Raw genomic sequence first — 22,206 nt, 5'->3', positions numbered from 1 at the left:
ACCACTTAACACCACAAATTAAGTTTTCTTATCATTTAAATGATAACTTATAGATATCAAAACATTTTTTTAGCTGAATCAACTCAACCTCTATTAATCTCAACACTTCAAGTATTCTCCTGAACAATATACATGTGTATCATCTGCAAACATAATACATTTTAATCTATTAGATACTGAACAAATATCATTTAAATAACGAGCCTTGTGGAACCACACACACACACACACACACACACACACACACACACACACACACACACACACACACACACACACACACGCATGTATAAATATATTATATATATACAAACCCCGTTTCCATTTGAGTTGGGAAATTGTGTTAGATGTAAATATAAACGGAATGCAATGATTTGCAAATCCTTTTCAAGCCATATTCAGTTGAATATGCTACAAAGACAACATATTTGATGTTCAAACTCATAAAAAATTTTTTTGTTTGCAAATAATCATTAACTTTAGAATTTGATGCCAGCAACACGTAACAAAGAAGTTGGGAAAGGTGGCAATAAATACTGATAAAGTTGAGGAATGCTCATCAAACACTTATTTGGAACATCCCACAGGTGTGCAGGCTAATTGGGAACAGGTGGGTGCCATGATTGGCTATAAAAGCAGCTTCCATGAAATGCTAAGTAATTCACAAACAAGGATGGGGCGAGGGTCACCACTTTTTAAGCAATTTGTCGAAAAGCTTTAGAACAACATTTCTCAACAAGCTATTGCAAGGAATTTAGGGATTTTACCATCTACGGTCCGTAAAATCATCAAAAGGTTCAGAGAACTTGGAGAAACAGTCCTGTCGCATGTGTTACATTTGTCCGATATTTAAATGTTTTTTAGTAAAATAAAGCCACACTTTCGACCGTCGACGCCCGATATCCATGCTTGACTGACTCGCTCGGCTACATAGGCTCGGCTATACTAACACTTCCGGCGGTGGGCGCTTCTTCGTTGGTGTTCAGCGGCTTCTTCTTCCGGGTCGGCGGACATATCATTTGTTTCCGGTCGGCGGACTGGGTATCGAAACTAGGAATCGAAATTTAAACTTTTGAACAATTCCGGGAGAATCTGAAAGTTAGTCCCGGTTCCAATCGATACTCGATACCCAACCCTAGTCACGGGGGCAGCAGCCTAAGCAGGGAAGCCCAGACTTCCCTCTCCCCAGCCACTTCGTCCAGCTCTTCAAAGGGAATCCCGAGCCGTTCCCAGGCCAGCCGGGAGACATAGTATTCCCAACGTGTCCTGGGTCTTGCCCGTGGCCTCCTACCGGTTGGACGTGCCCTAAATCCTGACCAGATGCCCGAACCACCTCATCTGGCTCCTCTCCATGTGAAGAAGCAGCAGCTTTACTTTGAGTTCCTCCCGGATGACAGAGCTTCTCACCCTATCTCTAAGGGAGAGACCCACCACACGGCGGAGGAAACTCATTTCAGCCGCTTGTACCCGTGATCTTATCCTTTTGGTCATGACCCAAAGCTCATGACCATAGGTGAGGATGCGAACGTAGATCGACCGGTAAATTGAGAGCTTTGCCTTCCGGCTCAGCTCCTTCCTCACCACAATGGATCGGTACAACGTCCGCATTACTGAAGACGCCTCACCGATCCGCCTGTCGATTTCACGATCCCCTCTTCCCTCACTCGTGAACAAGACTCCTAGGTACTTGAACTCCTCCACTTGGGGCAGGGTCTGCCCCCCAACCCGGAGATGGCATTTCACCCTTTTCCGGGCAAGAACCATGGACTCAGACTTGGAAGTGCTGATTCTCATTCCGGTCGCTTCACACTCGGCTGCGAACCGATCCAGTGAAAGCGGAAGATCCTGGCCAGATCAAACCATCAGGACCACATCATCTGCAAAAAGGAGAGACCTAATCCTGTGGCCACCAAACCGAAACCCCTCAACGCCTTGACTGCGCCTAGAAATTATTTCCATAAAAGTTATGAACAGAATCGCTGACAAAGGACAGCCTTGACGGAGTCCAACCCTCACTGGAAATGTGTTTGACTTACTGCCGGCAATGCAGACCATGTTCTGACACTGATCATACAGAGAGTGGACCGCCACAATAAGACAGTCCGATACCCCATACTCTTTGAGCACTCCCCACAGGACTTCCCAAAGGGACACGGTCGAATGCCTTCTCCAAGTCCACAAAGCACATGTAGACTGGTTGAGCAAACTCCCATGCACCCTCAAGGACCCTGCCGAGCGTATACAAAGCTGGTACACAGTTCCACAACCAGGATGAAAACCACAGTGTTCCTCCTGAATCCGAGGTTCGACTATCCGGCGTAGCCTCCTCTCCAGTACACCTGAATAAACCTTACCGGGAAGGCTGAGTAGTGTGATCCCACGTTAGTTGGAACACACCCTCCGGTCCCCCTTCTTAAAGAGAGGGACCACCACCCCGGTCTGCCAATCCAGAGGTACCGCCCCTGATCTGATCCGTACCATACACGGTGTTGACATTGCACTGCTTCCCCTTCCTGAGGCGGCTGAAGGTGGTCTAGAATCGCTTCAAAGCCGCCTGGAAGTCGTTTTCCATGGCTTCTTCTCCTATGTTTGAGTCTTTGCCTCCGCGACCGCTGAATAGGCACACCGCTTGGCCTGTCGGTACCTGTCCACTGCCTCCGGAGTCCTATGAGCCAAAATAACTCGATAGGTCTCCTTCTTCAGCTTGACGGCATCCCTCACTGCTGGTGTCCACCAACAGGTTCTGGGATTACCGCCGCGACAAGCACCAACTACCTTGTGGCCACAGCTCCAATCAGCCGCCTCCGCAATAGAACATGGTCCACTCGGACTCAATGTCCAGCACCTCCCTCGTGACATGTTCAACTTTCTTCCGGAGGTGGGAATTGAAACTTTCTCTGACAGGAGACTGCCAGACGTTCCCAGCAGACCCTCACAATGCGCTTGGGTCTGCCAGGTCTGTCCGGCATCCTCCCCCACCATCGCAGCCAACTCCCCACCAGGTGGTGATCGGTAGAAAGCTCCGCCCCTCTCTTCACCCGAATGTCCAAAACATAAGGCCGCAAATCCGATGACACAACTACAAAGTCGACCATGGAACTGCGGCCTAGGGTGTCCTGGTGCCAAGAGCACATATGGACACCCCTTATGTTTGAACATGGTGTTTTTTATGGACAAACTGTGACGAGCACAAAGTCCAATAACAAAACACCACTCGGGTTCAGATCCGGGCGGCCATTCTTCCCAATCACGCCTCTCCAGGTTTCATTGTCGTTGCCAACATGAGCGCTGAAGTCCCCCAGTAGGACAAGGGAATCACCCGGAGGAGCACTCTCCAGTACTCCCTCGAGTGTACCCAAAAAGGGTGGGTACTCTGAACTGCTGTTTGGTGCGTAAGCACAAACAACAGTCAGGACCCTTCCCCCCCACCCGAAAGCGGAGGAAGGCTACCCTTTCGGCCACTGGGTTGAACTCCAACGTGCAGGCTTTGAGCCGGGGGGGCAACAAGAATTGCCACCCCAGCCCGTCGCCTCTCACTGCCGGCAACGCCAGAGTGGAAGAGAGTCTATCCCCTCTCGAGAAAAGTGGTTCCAGAGCCCTTGCTGTGCGTCGAAGTGAGTCCGACTATATCCAGCCGGAACTTCTCCACTTCACGCACTAGCTCAGGCTCCTTCCCCCCCAGTGAGGTGACGTTCCACGTCCCAAGAGCTACCTTCTGTAGCAGAGGATCGGACCGCCAAATTCTCTGCCTTCGGCTGCCGCCCAGCTCACATCGCACCCGACCTCTATAGCCCCTGCTATGGGTGGTGAGCCCATTGGAGGGGTGACCCACATTGCCTCTTTGGGCTGTGCCCGGCCGGGGCCCATGGGAACAGGCCCGGCCACCAGGCGCTCGCCATCGTGCCACACCTCCGGGCCTGGCTCCAGAGCGGGGCCCCGGTGACCCGAGTCTGGGCGAGGGAAATCTGGGTCCATGATTTTTCTTCTTCACAGAGGTCTTCGAGCTGCTCTTTGTCTGATCTCTCAACTAGGACCTGCTTGCCTTGAGAGACCCTACCAGGGGGCATAAAGCCCCCGGACAACATAGCTCCTAGGATCTTTTGGACACTCAAACTCCTCTACCACGATAAGGTGGCAGCTCAGAGAGGAGGTCATACCAAAGACTATAAAAAATTAGAATATATATATTTTTTTTATTGTCATACCAAAGACTATAAAAAAAATGTGACCCATTACCTCCCTTCTTGGCGCTCAGCATCAAAGGTTGTAATTGGGGGTTATATCACCATAAATGATTCCCGGGCGCGGCACCGCTGCTGCCCACCTCCACCTCACTTCCCAGGGGGTGATCAAGGGGATGGGTCAAATGCAGAGAACACATTTCAACACACCTAGTGTGTGTGTGACAATCATTGCTACTTTAACTTAAACTTAAACTTTTTTTAATGGATCGCCAAGAGGACGGTTGATAAAATATGGCCGTGACTCGTCGTGAGAAAAGTGTGTTCACTTCAAAATGACACCTTGTGAGTGAATTTGAAAATAAAATATTGTTATGAAACAAACTTTTGTGTGGTGTTGCTTCCTTATTTGTCATCATTTAGCGCTGATTTTAACGTGTAGTGGCAGCAGCTGAACTGAATGTCACACCGTGTCATAATTAAATTGGTCAGCTGGAACAACAGATAGCAGTATCATTAATAATAATAATGGGTTAGATTTATTTTGCACTTTTCTATATACTAGACCAGGGGTCGGCAACCCGCGGCTCCGGAGCCGCATGCAGCTCTTTGGCCACTCTGATGAGGCTCAGCTGCACATGGCTCAGCTGCATAATCACCGACCCCCTCCCCCCCGTCATTGTTTTGGGGGGTTTCCGGATTTTGGTGCCTCTCCCGGGGCTATCATTCTCGGACTTTCACTCGGACTACAATAGTGAGGGCGTGCCATGACAGCTTTACTTTTAACGTCCTCTACAATATGTCATCACCCGCCTTTACACCATGTTATCTGCGTGCCGGCCAGACGCATGCATCTCGCTGCTCCCATCGTCACACGTACGAGATTGCAAGGGATATAGTCAACAGTCATACAGGTTACACTGAAGGTTGTGATATAAACAACTTTAATACTCTTACTAATATGCGCCACACTGTGAACCCACACCAAACAAGAATGACAAACACATTTCGGGAGAACATCCTCACAGTAACACAACATAAACGCAACATAACAATTACCCAGAAACTTTTGCATCCATGACTCTTTCAGGCTATATTATACACGTCCGCGCCCCCAACTCCGCCCACCTCAACAGACGCATGGAGGGGGGGGGCGGGGTTTGGTGCTAGCGGGGTGTAAAATATAGCCTGAAAGAGTCATGGAAGATTGGGATTCTGGGTATTTGTTATGTTGCGTTTATGTTGCCACAATAGAGTTTATGCCAATTTATTGTGGCATGTTTTGTAGGGTAAAATAATCCCACACAGCTGACATTTTTACCGTAACTTTTAATTCACACGGTTAGAACACAGACCTGTGAAGTTTTGAAGGTGTTCTGGAATATGCAGAACGGAGTTTAGGGAGCAGCAGAAGAGTGGAATGTATTATTTAAATCGGTGTGTTGGAAAACGTGGACCAGAGTTTTTTTTAAAACTGGAACTGGATCGGCATTTTCCCATGCCTTGCCGATATGCATTTTTTGGCAAATACTGGCGGCTGATCCGATCCAAATATCGGATCGGGACAACCCTAATGTGTACACAGCATTACCCTTCTCGCTTAGCTTCTACTCAAACAATTAGCCAGTCACTGTGGATTTCAGTTCAACAACTGAGGCGGCATAGCTCAGTTGGTAGAGCGACCGTGCCAGCAACTTGAGGGTTGCAGGTTCGATTCCCGCTTCCCCCATCCTAGTCACTGCCGTTGTGTCCTTGGGCAAGACACTTTACCCACCTGCTCCCAGTGCCACCCACACTGGTTTAAATGTAACTTAGATATTGGGTTTCACTATGTAAAGCGCTTTGAGTCAATAGAGAAAAGCGCTATATAAATATAATTCACTTCACTTCACAACTGAAAATACTTCAATAAAGTTATGTTTCCAATGCTCATCGTTGTGCTCATTCATGTCGATGGTGTCATGGTCCACGTCTTGGACCATGTCATACTCTGGTTTTGTTTCTGTTTTGTTATCATCCTGTGTTGTATTTGGCTCTCTTAGGTCCCGGTGGCACTTCCTGGTTTGTTTCTGTTGTCCTAGCAACGCATTTGTGTCACCTGCTTCCCGTGTGATCACGCACACCTGCCCCTGATTTATCTCCTTATTTAAGACCGCTTTTGTTGGACATTCGCTCTCGGACTGTAGTTTGCTATACGCAACAGATGAAGTCGCATTCCCGCATGTTGAGAAAATACTTTTGTTATTAGATTAGCGTCCATGCTATTTTGTTTGTCTGCTTGTCCCTAGTTTACATACCAGCGCTTTTTGTTCATTCTAGCTCCCACGCTAGTTCTGTTGGTTTTTGTTAGTGCCTTTGTGCCAGTGTCTTTGGTTCACCCTGTGTTCCATCCTCCGCTGCACCCACGACAGAACAACTTCACCACGATGCCAGCGAAACGTCACAGATGGGGTTTTAACTTTAAGGGGACCGCGTGCGGTAAAGAAATATAGTCCGTTGGCGAGCATGAAAAATACTATGAATGTCTTTCTTTGTTGCTCAAACGACGCCTGCGCATACATGCTGCTTCTGGTGAGTCAAAATGCAGGGAAAGAGAACACAAAAATGCCACAAAAGAAAAAGATCAAATCTGTTATTGCTGCTCAGCAGAAATCTGCAGTTCATATTTTGTGCTTCCAATCAACGTTCTCTCTAATCCTGTGCAATTGCGCACTGCTAATGTGTCCTCTGCACACGGCAAATCTATGCCACTCCAAAATCTAACTAAAAAATAAGCGCATAACAATTTTCAATGTAACTGACGGCCACAACAGAGAAAAACGTTTTCATCATCACCGTTCAATTATTGGAACGTCTGTCGAAACGCTCGAAGGAGGACATGAATTCCAGCGATCCCTTTATTGAGCTAAATTTTTGTCGGCCACAAACGTGACCAAAACATTGGTAAAAAAGTTCCTATCTAGCAAAATTGGACATTTTCTGCCGCACAAACCTGACCACAACCAAGTTTGTCATTTCAATAGCAGCCGCTCGCACTTTCCCACGTGCACCAACACATGCACTAATGGCACTTAGCCAGTCATGCCTTTACAGACACACAAAAAACTATAACAATCAAATGTGTGCTTATTCTAGTGTCATTTATTAAGAATCCTAATTTATAAATATTAATCAAGAAATGCTGTTATTTTAAAGAAATACTTATACAAATATAAGATGAGATGCTACCTCAGTAGAAGCATTTAAGTCTCACCTTAAAACTCATCTGTATACTCTAGCCTTTAAATAGACCTCCTTTTTAGACCAGTTGATCTGCCGCTTCTTTTCTTTTTCCTATGTTCCCCCCCTCCCTTGTGGAGGGGGTCCGGTCCGATGACCATGGATGAAGTACTGGCTGTCCAGAGTCGAGACCCAGGACGGACCGCTCGTCGGGACCCAGGATGGACCGCTCGCCTGTATCGGTTGGGGACATCTCTACGCTGCTGATCCGCCTCCGCTTGAGATGGTCTCCTGTGGACGGGACTCTCGCTGCTGTCTTGGATCCGCTTTGAACTGAACTCTCGCGGCTGTGTTGGAGCCACTATGGATTGAACTTTCACAGTATCATGTTAGACCCGCTCGACATCCATTGCTTTCGGTCCCCTAGAGGGGGGGGTTGCCCACATCTGAGGTCCTCTCCAAGGTTTCTCATAGTCAGCATTGTCACTGGCGTCCCACTGGATGTGAATTCTCCCTGCCCACTGGGTGTGAGTTTTCCTTGCCCTTTTGTGGGTTCTTCCGAGGATGTTGTAGTCGTAATGATTTGTGCAGTCCTTTGAGACATTTGTGATTTGGGGCTATATAAATAAACATTGATTGATTGATTGATTGATATATATTATACAATCACAAAGTTACAGGAATGTACAGTACACATGATCCCATGCTTACATCTCATTGTGCAACATGTGAATGTTTTAGCGGGAACTAGATGCCAAACCTGAAAGGGTACAATTTGTTTCCAAAGCAGGACCCCTACCCAGACATACAATACTAGTACACAGCTCATGAAAAAAATATATTTTTTGTTACTGTCATTGTAAGTGGTCTAAAACACTATTAGTAGAAAATAATCTCATGGAAATTAATGCTGTCATGTGATTATAATAATAAGAAATGTCACTTATTCAGGCAGGTTAGAAATAAGTTCATAATTTTAAAAGAGACTCAACTGTTTGCAAATTGTGCTCTTACATTTTGCCCCCAAAAAAATTAAGACCACCAAAGGACATGTTTCGTTACCATTAGTGGTTTACCAGAACATTTTAGTGTCTATATTCCCCACAAATTCTGATTATATTGAATCTATATTCAATGATAGCTAGCGTTAGATCAGGGGTCTGCAACCTGCGGCTCTGGAGCCACATGAGGTTCTTTCATGCCTCCCTGGCTCCCTTCGGCTTTGAAACCAAATGTCAACAAATAATGGTTACTTGATCTATTATATTTCATTTTATTTAGTTAGTTCATTTGAATTTTACAATTGTTATTTTGGAGAGTTCTGGGATCTTGTCATAGGAAAATAAAACCCATGTGAATATATTGTGGATGTAAATGTATGTCACAGCCCTTATGCGACATCTCTTGCTGCCATGCAATTGTATTGTTTTTAGAGGTCAACCCCTAGCAATGACAGATCAAAAAGAGAAACATTTTATTTACTTACATTTTTATTAATTTGCTGTTTTTATTGATGACTAGGTAGTTGTTTTCAATTTTTAGTCAAATAAATATGCTGTAGTTGTATGCTTTCAGAATGTTGGAATGAGTTGATTTTTATTTTTGTATTCATTAATAAGGGAAAGAAGAGTGTATTTTGTTTCTAATGTTCAAAATAATTTGATGATTTGCTTTGTTATACCCAGAAATAAATCAAATACATGTTTGATGTCATAAGTGTAACAAAACTATAAGTGGTGTTATCGTCATTTTAGGAATCTAACAAGAGTTTGTGGCTCTAGGTGGGTTTTATCTGGGGGAAACAGGCTAAAATGGCTCTTTGTATGCTGAAGGTTGCCGACCCCTGCGTTAGGTCAACACACAAAGCTAATGTGCGTGTACATGTTACGTATGTGTGGAGTTACATCATTTTGTGCTAAAAGCCATATTCTGCTTTCATGAATAAATGTTTGCCTTTTATCAATCAATCAATCAATGTTTAATTATATAGCCCCAAATCACAAATGTCTCAAAGGACTGCACAAATCATTACGACTACAACATCCTCAGAAGAACCCACAAAAGGGCAAGGAAAACTCACACCCAGTGGGCAGAGAGAATTCACATCCAGTGGGACGCCAGTGACAATGCTGACTATGAGAATCCTTGGAGAGGACCTCAGATGTGGGCAACCCCCCCCCCTCTAGGGGACCGAAAGCAATGGATGTCGAGCGGGTCTAACATGATACTGTGAAAGTTCAATCCATAGTGGCTCCAACACAGCCGCGAGAGTCCAGTTCAAGCGGATCCAAGACAGCAGCGAGAGTCCCGTCCACAGGAAACCATTTCAAGCGGATCAGCAGCGTAGAGATGTCCCCAACCGATACAGGCGAGCGGTCCATCCTGGGTCCCGACGAGCGGTCCATCCTGGGTCTCGACTCTGGACAGTCAGTACTTCATCCATGGTCATCGGACCGGACCCCCTCCACAAGGGAGGGGGGGACATAGGAGAAAGAAAAGAAGCGGCAGATCAACTGGTCTAAAAAGGAGGTCTATTTAAAGGCTAGAGTATACAGATGAGTTTTAAGGTGAGACTTAAATGCTTCTACTGAGGTAGCATCTCGAACTGTTACCGGGAGGGCATTCCAGAGTACTGGAGCCCGAACGGAAAACGCTCTATAGCCCGCAGACTTTTTTTGGGCTCTAGGAATCTCTAATAAGCCGGAGTCTTTTGAAGGCAGATTTCTTGCCGGGACATATGGTACAATACAATCGGCAAGATAGGATGGAGCTAGACCGTGTAGTATTTTATACGTAAGTAGTAAAACCTTAAAGTCACATCTTAAGTGCACAGGAAGCCAGTGCAGGTGAGCCAGTATAGGTATATATGTATGTATATATGTATATAAAGGTATATATGTTTGTATATATGTATATTAAGGTATATACAGTACAGGTATATATGTATGTATATATGTTTATAAAGGTATATACAGTACAGGCGTAATATGATCAAACGTTCTTGTTCTTGTCAAAAGTCTAGCAGCCGCATTTTGTACCAACTGTAATCTTTTAATGCTAGACATGGGGAGACCCGAAAATAATACGTTACAGTAGTCGAGACGAGACGTAACAAACGCATGGATAATGATCTCGGCGTCTTTAGTGGACAAAATGGAGCGAATTTTAGCGATATTACGGAGATGAAAGAAGGCCGTTTTAGTAACGCTTTTAATGTGTGACTCAAAGGAGAGAGTTGGGTCGAAGATAATACCCAGATTTTTTACAGAGTCACCTTGTTTTATTATTTGGTTGTCAAATGTTAAAGTTGTATTATTAAATAGAGGTCGGTGTCTAGCAGGACCGATAATCAGCATTTCCGTTTTTTTGGCATTAAGTTGCAAAAAGTTAGCGGACATCCATTGTTTAATTTCATTAAGACACGCTTCCAACTGACTACAATCCGGCGTGTTGGTCAGCTTTAGGGGCATGTAGAGTTGGGTGTCATCAGCATAACAGTGAAAGCTAATACCGTATTTGCGTATGATGTCACCCAGCGGCAGCATGTAGATGCTGAAGAGTACAGGGCCAAGGACCGAACCTTGGGGAACTCCACACGTTACCTTAACATAGTCCGAGGTCACACTGTTATGGGAGACGCACTGCATCCTATCAGTAAGATAAGAGTTAAACCAAGACAGGGCTAAGTCTGACATACCAATTCGTGTTTTGATACGCTCTAATAAAATATTATGATCGACGGTATCGAAAGCAGCGCTAAGATCGAGGAGCAGCAACATAGATGACGCATCAGAGTTCATCGTTAGCAATAGATCATTAGTCAATTTTGCGAGGGCTGTCTCAGTCGAGTGATTTACCCTGAAACCGGATTGAAAGGTTTCACATAGATTGTTAAACGCTAAGTGTTCATTTAGCTGCTCTGCAACAATTTTTTCGAGGATTTTCGAAATAAAGGGAAGGTGAGACACCGGTCGGTAGTTTACCATGAGGTCAGGATCGAGGTTAGGTCTTTTAAGGAGAGGATGAATAACCGCTTTTTTGAATGCAAGGGGAACAGTGCCCAAGGAAAGTGATAAGTTTATAATATTTAGCACTGATGGACCTAATAATACAAAAAGCTCTTTAATAAGTTTCCCAGGAAGTGGGTCAAGTAAACATGTTGTTTGTTTTATTCCATTTACACGTTGTAACAATTCTTCTAATGTTATTTCATCAAAACGAGAGAAACTATTTTGGAGGGCAGTATCCGCCGTATATACAATCGTATCTGTGTTACTATAACCCCGTTGTAGCTGGGACGCATTGTCTTTAATCTCCTTTCTAATAAGTTCAATTTTCTTATTAAAGAACTTCATAAAGTCATCTGCCGAATGGGTGGAGCTACTGGAAGGAGTCCCTTGTTGGGTTAGCAATGCTACTGTACTAAACAAAAATTTTGGATCGTTTTTATTAATGCGGATGAGATTTGAGTAATAATTAGTTTTAGCTAAGGTAAGCATGCGTTTATAAGTTATTAAACTATCACTCCATGCTTGATGGTGCACCTCAAGTTTAGTCGTGCGCCATTTGCGTTCCAGCTTTCTACATAATAATTTCTGAGCTCTAGTTTCTTCAGTAAACCATGGCGTACGCCTTTTTGGAGCCTTTTTTAACTTCAGCGGTGCTATGTTATCAATGGTTTCGCGCAGGGCGTTGTTAAAGTTGTTAGTGAGGTTATCAATAGAGCCCACATACTTTGGGAACGGTGCCATTACCGAGGGCAGTAGGTCCGCAAGAGTCGTCGTTGTGGCAGCATTAATGTTGCGGCTGCTATATGGGGTATTCATATGGATATTAAAGTCCCCCATTATAATTATATTATCGGCGTGCGTCACTAGATCAGCAACAAACTCTGAGAATTCACTAATAAAATCCGAATAGGGCCCTGGGGGGCGGTAGATAACGGCCAGGCACAGAGGCAGAGGTGTGGCAGACTTCATAGAAACCACCTCAAACGATTTATATTTATTATTTAAGTTAGGACTAAAGTTAAAGTTTTCGTTGTATATTAGTGCGACACCCCCTCCCCTTTTGAGGTGACGGGCAATATGCGCATTCGTATAGTTAGGAGGGGATGCCTCATTTATCGCAAAAAAGTCGTCTGGTTTAAGCCAGGTTTCGCTAAGACCGATGACGTTAAGGTTGTTGTCTCTAATGACCTCATTGACTAATAACGTTTTGGGAGACAAAGATCTGATGTTTAGAAAGCCCATATTATAGGTAGTGGGCTGTTTTAAGGAGTTGTTGATAAAATTATCCGTAGTAGCAATATTAATAATGTTGCGTTTATTATGCGCGGTGTACTTAAAATAATTACGACCATATCTAGGAATTGATATGACGGGAATTTTTAGACATTGTGTTAACATTATCAGATTTTTTACCTAATTTAAACAAATCACCGTTCCTGGGGACTGACTCCATTGAAAACCTATCAGTGTCACTTCTCATTCTGGCATGTGTATGCGTGGCATTATGATCAGTAATGGACATGCATGTGCTGTCAGTCATGTTATGTTACTGATACATGCTACTGGACTATACTTTTATAGTATTACTTGGCTATAAAAAGCTGAATGAGGTCTTATTAGTATGAGTGCACATGTGTGTTACTGTATATTGTTGTTTGAGTGCTAATATTATAATTGTTATATAGAACACTTCGTATTACTTTTAATTTTTTACTGTGCCACTAAATGTTTATAGTATTAAATGAAAACATTTGCTAGCAAAAAAGCAAGGCGTACATCCCATATCATTGAATGTATATTCTATCAGGACAACAACAACATGACTGCAAATTGTTAGTTGCTTCTCTCGGACTGTTTCTGTGTACGTGCACACGCTCCCAGTGTGTGTACAAGACAGCAGTAAGTGACTAGCATGAACGCCAAACTAATTCCTAACCAGTTTTATTCAATTTAATTATCCATCCATTTTGTACCACTTGTCCCCTTCGGGGTCGCTGGAGCCTATCTCAGTTAGTAATTGTGAAAAAAAATGGACATTTAAAAATATGTATATGTTCTGTTAAACCACTAATAGTAACATAAGCAAGCTGGTGACGATCGAGTTATATTTTTTTGTAAGAAAAAAACTAACTTTAAACAATTTGCAAACGGACACTTTAATTTTAGCTGTTGTATTGATTTGCTGACTACCTCTGTAACAAAACCTAGGAATGTTTTATGTTGATTATCCATGTTCTTCTTTAGTTACAATACTCTGTTCCATGAATCTTCTTTCATCTGCATGCCGGAGTGTTTACTTTCACTTGACAAGGCTACTCCATTCACTTCAATTATACCAAATGTCCATTTCTTGTTAACAATCAAATATAAAGTTAGTAAACATTTGAGAGTAAGAAGCAAACAAACCTGTTCTGTGTAACACAACTTGATGTTTCTTGAAAACAGCGTCCAGTAGTTGATTGTTCTCCTCTTTTGTTCTAGAAAGTTCCGCCTCGTATTCTGCTATCGTTCTTTCCAACACTACAAATATTTCTTCAACGGCAGCAGTTAGTCGCTGATCCACCAACGCTCTCAACATTTGTAATGTAGACATTTTCACGCAATCACAACACTTTACTCTCACACTTGATCTCTACTTAGCGATGTGTTGATAACTTCTGTGTCTTCTGTTAGCAGCTAACAAGCTAAGCTAACTAGCGAGCTAAGCTAACTAACAAGCAAAGATAGCACGAGAAGCGGCACAGTGCTTCTAGCGCATCGAGACCACTTTATCCTTAAAGAAAGAATCAAATATGTATTTTATACGACGTAAATATTTCAAACTGGAGAACAAATAATAAGACTGACTTATTAACGTAAAGGATAACGGCTTTCTGTCAATGTGCTTTCACGACAGTTAGCACACTTGACGTTACAAGACAGTACTGCTCTGTTCTGCCGCCTTTCGTTTACGCCAGAAGCTGGGAATGACGTCACAGCCGAGTGGCGGAGGAGAAAACACAGAGACTATTGTCACATGATAGTATCTTCAAGACACTTGACACATTTGGCTTCGGCAATTTTTTTCTGCAAAACAATGAAGACGTTGTACTGCAATGGTAATAGCTCCATAACGCTCAAATCTGCTACATAGGGAGGACATGCAAACTCCACACAGAAAAATCCCGAGCCCGGGATTGAACCCTGACTACTCAGGACTTTCGTATTGTGACACACACGCACTAACCCCTCTTCCACTGTGCTGCCAGATATAGATGTAGAGATATAATATATGTAATGCCAATTGAAATTTAAAAAGAACATGAAAACCTCCCACCTTCTAAAATACATTATAAAACAAATTATCATCAAAGACAAAAATAATATGAGTGTAATATTTATTTTGTTTCTTTTTTTCTTTCCTTATGCTACTGTTGTTTCAATACATTGTTAAATATTTGAATATTTTTACGGAAATAAGTTGTATGTCTTTGTTTTGAAAATTTAAAATGGACAGTGTAGATCATTTGGTGAAATGACAGTTTTGTTGTTGTTTGTGGTTACCCGTAGGAAGAACTGTGCCGAGCTGCATGAATAAATTGGCTTTAATTAAGACTTCAGCAGGACAGTAATTGTACATACGCACTGCATGAGAGGGTGGTAGTAACTGACTCCTCGATGTGCACATCCTGGTGGTGTGTTCGAGAATTACAACATGAAAACAGCTGCAAGAAACAAAATCTGTACAAAAAATGCTGCAAGTCAAAGCCACAGAGTCAGTCCAAGTTTACCACAAACAAGTGCTATGGACAGTCTGTGCATGATGTGACAGTGGATCAACACAGCCAAAGTGAAAATGACACATTCTACGTGGATGGCTTGGAAACAGAAAATTGCATTGACTCTGTAAATCCACAACAAAGAGACCAAGATGAAGGATTTGTCACAGTGTGCATAAACGACATGCCAACCAAAATGAAAGTGGATACAGGTGCTAAATGCAATGTAATGTCACTGAAGACTTTCAATAGAGTAAACAGCGGCGTGAAACTCGCCAAACAACACAGAAGCACAAATTTGGTGGCTTACGGAGGAGCCAAAATCGAGACACAAGGTGAAGCTACGCTGACATGCTTTTTAAAGGGACAGCGCCACTTACTGCCATTTTTCACAGTGGATAGAATGTGACATCACTGTTGGGCTTCCGTGCATGCCTGCGTACGGGGCTAGTCGAGTTGAGTCCCGATGTGCACCATGTCACCACAGAGAACACTGGAGAGTTCAGCGCACGAATCCTCACACAATACCAAGATATTTTCAGTGAAGAGCTCGGAGAACTACCAGTTGTTTACACAATGACAGTGGACCCCAATGTGCCGCCAGTTGTTAGGCCGGCCCACCGCATCCCAGTAGCGATGCAAGACTGTGTGAAAGCTGAACTTAAACGCATGGAAAGCATAGACGTTATTACTTCAGTCACCGAACCAACAGCTTGGGTGTCATCCATGGTCGCTGGGCACACAAAAGTCAAATCAGAAATCAGATTGTGCATCAACCCCAAAGATTTAAAGGCCTACTGAAATGAGATTTTCTTATTTAAACGGGGACAGCAGGTCCATTCTATGTGTCATACTTGATCATTTCGCGATATTGCCATATATTTGCTGAAAGGATTTAGTAGTGATCATCCACGATAAATTTTGCAACTTTCGGTGCTAAGAGAAATGCCAGAAGTCGCAGACGATGACGTCACATGTTTGATGGCTCCTCACATATTCACATTGTTTTTAATGGGAGCCTCCAACAAAAAGTGCTATTCGGACCGAGAAAACAACAATTTCCCCATTAATTTGAGCGAGGATGAAAGATTCGTGTTTGAGGATATTGATAGCGACGGACTAGAAAAAAATAATTTAAAAAAAGTTAAAAAAAAAAAATGTGATTGCATTGGGACGGATTCCGAAGTTTTTTGACATATTTACTAGGTTAATTCTAGGAAATACCTTATCTTTCTATTGTGTTGCTAGTGTTTTAGTGAGTTAAATAGTACCTGATAGTCGGAAGGGTGTCTCCACGACTGTCTTGACGCGCAGTGTCTCAGGGGAGTTGACGGCATCTATGGATGGCACAAGCTCAGCTTTTCTCCGGTAAGAACTGACTTTTTAACCACAATTTTCTCACCGAAACCTGCTGGTTGACGTGTGGTCGGGATCCATGTTCTCTTGACCGCGCTCTGATCCATAGGAAAGTTTCACCTCCAGGAATTTTAAACAAGGAATCACTGTGTGTTTGTGTGGCTAAAGGCTAAAGCTTCCCAACTCCATCTTTCTACTGTGACTTCTCCAATATTAATTGAACAAATTGCAAAAAATTCAGCAACACAGATTTTCACAAAAACTGTATAGTTATGCTGTTAAAGCAGACGACTTTTAGCTGTGTGTGTGTGCAGCGCTCATACTTCCTAAAAACCTGTGACGTCTTGCGTACACGTCATCATTACACGAGGTTTCGAAGACGAAACTCCCGGGAAATTTAAAATTGCAATTTATTAAACTAAAAAGGCCGTATTGGCATGTGTTGCAATGTTAATATTTCATCATTGATATATAAACTATCAGACTGCGTGGTGGCTAGTAGTGGCTTTCAGTAGGCCTTTAAATGAAGCACTAAAACGGCCCCACCACCCCATGAGAAGTGTGGAGGAGGTAGCAGCACAAATGTTTTCAGTGCTAGATGCAAAAAATTCATTCTGGCAGATCCGCCTGGACAAGAAGTCCTCAATGAAGACAACATTCAGTACTCCTTTTGGACGTTACAGATTCCTTCGCATTAACTCAGCAAGCGAAGTATTCCAGCGCACAATGGATCAGTTTTTTGCTGGATATCCATGCTCAGTCATTGTCGATGACATCATCATCGGAGGCCGTGATGTGGCGGAGCATGACGCCAACCTAAAAAAGGTGCTAGAACGTGTGAAGGAAATAAACCTCAACCCGCAGAAATGCAAATTTCGACTTGACCAAGTATGCTATGTTGGTCATATCTTCACAAGTAAAGGTTTGAAAGCTGACCCCTCCAAAACTGCTGCTATCACAGACATGCCATTTCCCACAGATGTCACTTCACTTCACCGTTTCCTGGGAATGGTTAACTATCTTGGCAAGCACATTCCAAACCTCAGTGACATCGCAACGCCACTGAGGAAGCTGACTCACAAAGAGACCGCATGGTGCTGGTTCCAGCAACAACAAGATGCTTTCGACCGCCTGAAAGCATGTCTCTCCTTTCCACCAGTATTGGCCTACTAAGATGTCAAAGAGCCAGTCACGCTGACCTGTGAGGCGTCATGCTTTGGACTAGGAGCTGCCTCATGCAAAATGGAAGGCCAGTAGCCTTTGCATCCCGCGCCCTTACAGAAACAGAAACTCGATACGCTCAAATTGAGAAGGAGCTTCTAGCTGTTGTGTTTGCATGCACCAAGTTCAGAGACTATGTGTATGGCAAGGCCACCATAGTAGAAACTGACCACCAACTGTTGGGGACTATCTTGAAGAAACCAATTCACAATGCCCCGGCCCGTCTTCAGCGGATGCTGCTACGCTTGCAAAGCTATGACATAAGCCTAATCTACAAAAAAGGAAAGCACATGTACTTGGCTGACACTCTTTCAAGAGCCCCTAATGCAACAGACAGTGAGAGCCCATCTGACAGTAGTTCTTTCGACGTCATGTCGGTGAGCTACATTTCTACAGCCCGCCTGGAAGAGCTCAAGAAGCACATGGAGGAGGTTGAAGTAATGCAGACTCAGTACAGTTATCCAGCGTGGATGGCCTGCCAGAAAGACTCAGCTGCAGCCTGCCATTGAAGTGTTCTTCCCCTACAGAGATGAACTCACTGTGGAAAATGGAATTGTCATGAAAGGGCAGAAAGCAGTCATTGCAACGTCACTACAAAAAGAGTACATTAAGATTGTACACAAAGGTCACCCAGGCATTGAAGCAACCAAACGCAGAGCAAGAGGTATCATCTTTTGGCCATCAATGTCACGAGACATCACTAAAGAACTACTTTTTTGCACAGTGTGCAACAGCACAAAACCACATCAGCAAAAAGAACCACTTTATCTCCATCCAGTTCCAGACCTTCCGTGGTCCACAGTTGCTACAGACATTTTTGAATGGCGTGGACAACACTAACAGGTGATAGTGGATTCCTATTCTGGATGGTTTGAAATTGACCTTCTACAAAACATCACAGCGACAGTTGTAATTTCCAAAATGAAAATAAAATTTTTCATTGCACGGTACACCACACACACTGCTATCTGATAATGTAAGACAGTACAAGTGTGAGCAATTCAGGAAATTTGCTGAGGAGCGGGACTTCATCCACACCACCAGCAGTCCAGAGTTTCCCAAGTCGAATGGACTTGCGGAAAGAGTTGTCAGGAGTGCCAAGCAACTGATGGAGAAATCCCACCGGGACAAAACTGATGTCTTCCTAAACCTCCTTAACCTCAGAAACATTCCCCGAGATGCAGACCTTGGTTCCCTTGCCGAACGTTTAATGTCAAGACAAACGCGTGCAGCTATCCCAGTGTGTACCAGACTACTACAGCCAACAGAAAAAGACTCAACACTAGTACACGCTCGACTAGTCGACAAGAGAACTACGGTGAAATGTCCCTACGACAAGTCAAGTCGCCCACTGACTCCCCTGGCAGAAGGGCAAGTGATCCGTATGCAGACTCCTGCTGGACATGACCGACTTGGAATAGTGGAAAAGTCGTGCGAAGAGCCACGTTCCTACATCATCCAGTCCGATGGGAGAAGATACAGGAGGAATCGTCGCCACATCGTCCCGGTTCAAGAACAACCACCAACACCGTTCCAAAATGACGAAGCAGACTCTCAGGATGGTAGACATACCATGGTGGACTTGGTCCCTCCCACACCACTGAGAGAAAAGACAGTGATTAGGCAAACGGAAAGTACATCACTAATTCGACCCAGATTCACGACACGGACTGACACAGCTTACACAACACGTGCAGGTCGAGTTTGCAGACCCAATCCAAAGTATGTGCAGTAAGAAAAGAAAAATGCACCTGTGATTTATTTTGAGATAGTATTTTTCTAGCTGTTCTATGATTTGTTTAGATATTCCATACAGATGGTGAATTGTTTGTAGTCACCCTACACAGTTAAGAGATTTGATCTCAGTTACATGTGGATATTCATTTCACTTATCTTCTTTTGTGTTTTGTAAGGACGCTTAACTAAAAGGGAAGGATGTAGATCACTTGGTAAAATGACTGTTTTGTTGTTGTAATTTTTGAACACACCACCAGGATGTGCACATCGAGGAGTCAGTTACTACCACCCTCTAATGCAGTGCATACGTACAATACATAGTTCTCACAGTCGATTACCCCATCCTATGATGCTTTGCGCGCTGCCATTTTTAGAGGCAAGCTTTCATTGTTTGCTCACTTCGCTTCATTCCACTGCACAAAACCGGAATCAGTAATCTTACAAAACCAACGCAAATGGCCAGTAGACCATCAAAGAAGCGGTACAGAGATGGTTTGGATAAACAAACGAGACAAAGATACGACAGCAAGACAGAAAGCATCGGTATCGATCCGTACGAAGTTTGTAAAACTAAAATGACTGCTGACCACACATAGACATTCTAAATTATCTGGTTTGTTCCAAGAGTGCTTATACTATGGAAGAGTTAAAGGCTTTCGAATCACTCGAGGCTTACAACCAGTTTGTGAGTGGTTGGGTGAAAGATGTGTACAGCATGATGACAAAAAATTCAAGTCTGGAATTTAGTTTTTTGAAAATGTATTCACATGATAGTCAATGGTTTAACTTCCAGAAATGTTCATTTATAAGTATTAAACAGGGACTTAATAAAACAAAGACTAAACGCAACTTTGTTAAAAAGTAAACAAATGGTGAAGACTATATTGAGTGTTGACTGAGTAGCTTTAAAGGGGAACATTATCACAATTTCAAAAGAGTTAAAAACAATAAAAATCAGTTCCAAGTGGCTTGTTGTATTTTTTTTCAAAATTTTACTGGTCTCGGAATATCCGCAAATAAAGCTTTAAAGTGCCTTATTTTCGCTCTCTGCGAAGACACTGTCCATTTCCCTGTGACGTCACACAGTGCTGCCAATGTAAACAAACAATGGGAATACCACAGCAATATATAGTGACATTAGCTTGGATTCAAACTCGGATTTCAGCGACTTAAGCGATTCAACAGATTACGCATGTATTGAAACAGATGGTTGGAGTATGAAAGTATTGAAGAAGAAACTGAAGCTATTGAGCGAATAGCTATTGACGCTATTCATAGCCATAGCATGGCCGAATAGCTGCGTTAGCATCACCGGTAAAATGTGTGGCCCAAACAATCAGGACTTTCGCATCTTTTGACACTGGAGCAACTTAAATCTGTCGATTGGTAAGTGTTTGTTTCGCATTAAATGTGAGTGGAAGGAAACATAATATAGTTGCAAATGCATCTACAGGTTATCCATACATCTCTGTACCATGTCTGCTTTAGCACCGCCGGTAAATAGCATGTTAGCATCGATTAGCGTAGCATGTTAGCATCGATTAGCTGGCAGTCAACATCAACAAAACTCACCTTTGTGATTTCGTTGACTATCATTGCAAATGCATTTGCAGGTTATCCATACATCTCTGTGTCATGTCTGCCTTAGCATCGCCAGTAAAATGTGCAGACACTTTGGCACATTCAATGGAGGTCTGGCGGCAGACACTTTGGCATCTTCGGGCCAGTGGTGCAACTTGAATCCGTCCCTGTTAGTGTTGTTACACCCTCCGACAACACACCGACGAGGCATGATGTCTCCAAGGTTCCAAAAAATAGTCAAAAAAACGGAAAATAACAGAGCTGAGACCCGGTGTTTGTAATGTATTGAAAATGAAAATGGCGGCTGTGTTACCTCGGCGACATCACATTCTGACGTCATCGCCTCCAGCGCGATAAACAGAAAGGCGTTTAATTCGCCAAAATTCACCCATTTAGAGTTCGGAAATCGGTTAAAAAAATATATGGTCTTTTTTTTGCACCATCGAGGTATATATTGACGCTTACATAGGTCTGCTGATAATGTTCCCGTTTAACATATGAATTGGCCTGCTACATTCAGATAAATCCCATAGCAAAAATTTGCTTGCTCAACTGTTGCTTAATCTCGTATCTTGAGAACATTTTGAGCTTCTCATATCTGTCTAATTCTGTGATCAATTGTTTCTCTTTTATTGCTCCTAAGGTACCCTTAGGAGCAATAAATAAGCTAAAAAGAGACAAGACATCACTGAGACAAAGGAGGTTGAGTTGAGACAACCCTTTGAGCAATATTTGAGAAGTGGGATACACTGAAGAGAGCTCATATATGTATGCCATTGATCTCAATTATGTCTCATTTATTTTGAAGGATAATAAAAAGAGAAAGAAATTAGATGTATGAGCAATAAAAGAGATCTTATGTATGTCTTTTTAATGTCTTGATTATTTCTCTTAAATTTATTATCATATCTCAAATTTGAGAATCATGAGAACAAATTGAGGGTGCAATTTAAATATTCATCTGACTTAATTAGAAATAACACTAAACAAATACTCAAATATTGAAAGGTGTATCACTTTATTTGGCTACACAAAAATACAAAATATAATATAAAAATAGATTAAATACAAAAATGTAAATGTAGTTAATTAGTACATACATAATGTACATATTGACATTCACAATACTTAAAACAACATAGA

At 43.0% G+C, this 22,206-nt stretch overlaps 1 protein-coding gene across 2 annotated transcripts in view; it reads right to left on the bottom strand.

Annotated features, from left to right (window-relative positions):
• LOC133546834 (gastrula zinc finger protein XlCGF57.1-like) overlaps positions 1-22,206 on the bottom strand; it is a 166,566-nt gene that overhangs the window by 5,435 nt on the left and 138,925 nt on the right. The window contains exon 1 of one of the 2 annotated variants that reach the window (XM_061892670.1): positions 13,817-14,223. The exons of the other annotated variant lie outside the window; for it this stretch is intronic. Within the exon in view, the coding sequence (XP_061748654.1) occupies positions 13,817-14,003 (187 nt within the window). The 5' untranslated portion in view covers positions 14,004-14,223. Of the gene's footprint in view, positions 1-13,816; positions 14,224-22,206 lie in introns of those variants that run through there. 2 annotated transcript variants of the gene reach the window in all.

The sequence above is a fragment of the Nerophis ophidion genome, unplaced genomic scaffold (genome assembly GCF_033978795.1).
Source record: "Nerophis ophidion isolate RoL-2023_Sa unplaced genomic scaffold, RoL_Noph_v1.0 HiC_scaffold_45, whole genome shotgun sequence".
NCBI classification, from domain to species: domain Eukaryota; kingdom Metazoa; phylum Chordata; class Actinopteri; order Syngnathiformes; family Syngnathidae; genus Nerophis; species Nerophis ophidion.
This window is presented reverse-complemented; position numbering and strand designations above follow the sequence as displayed.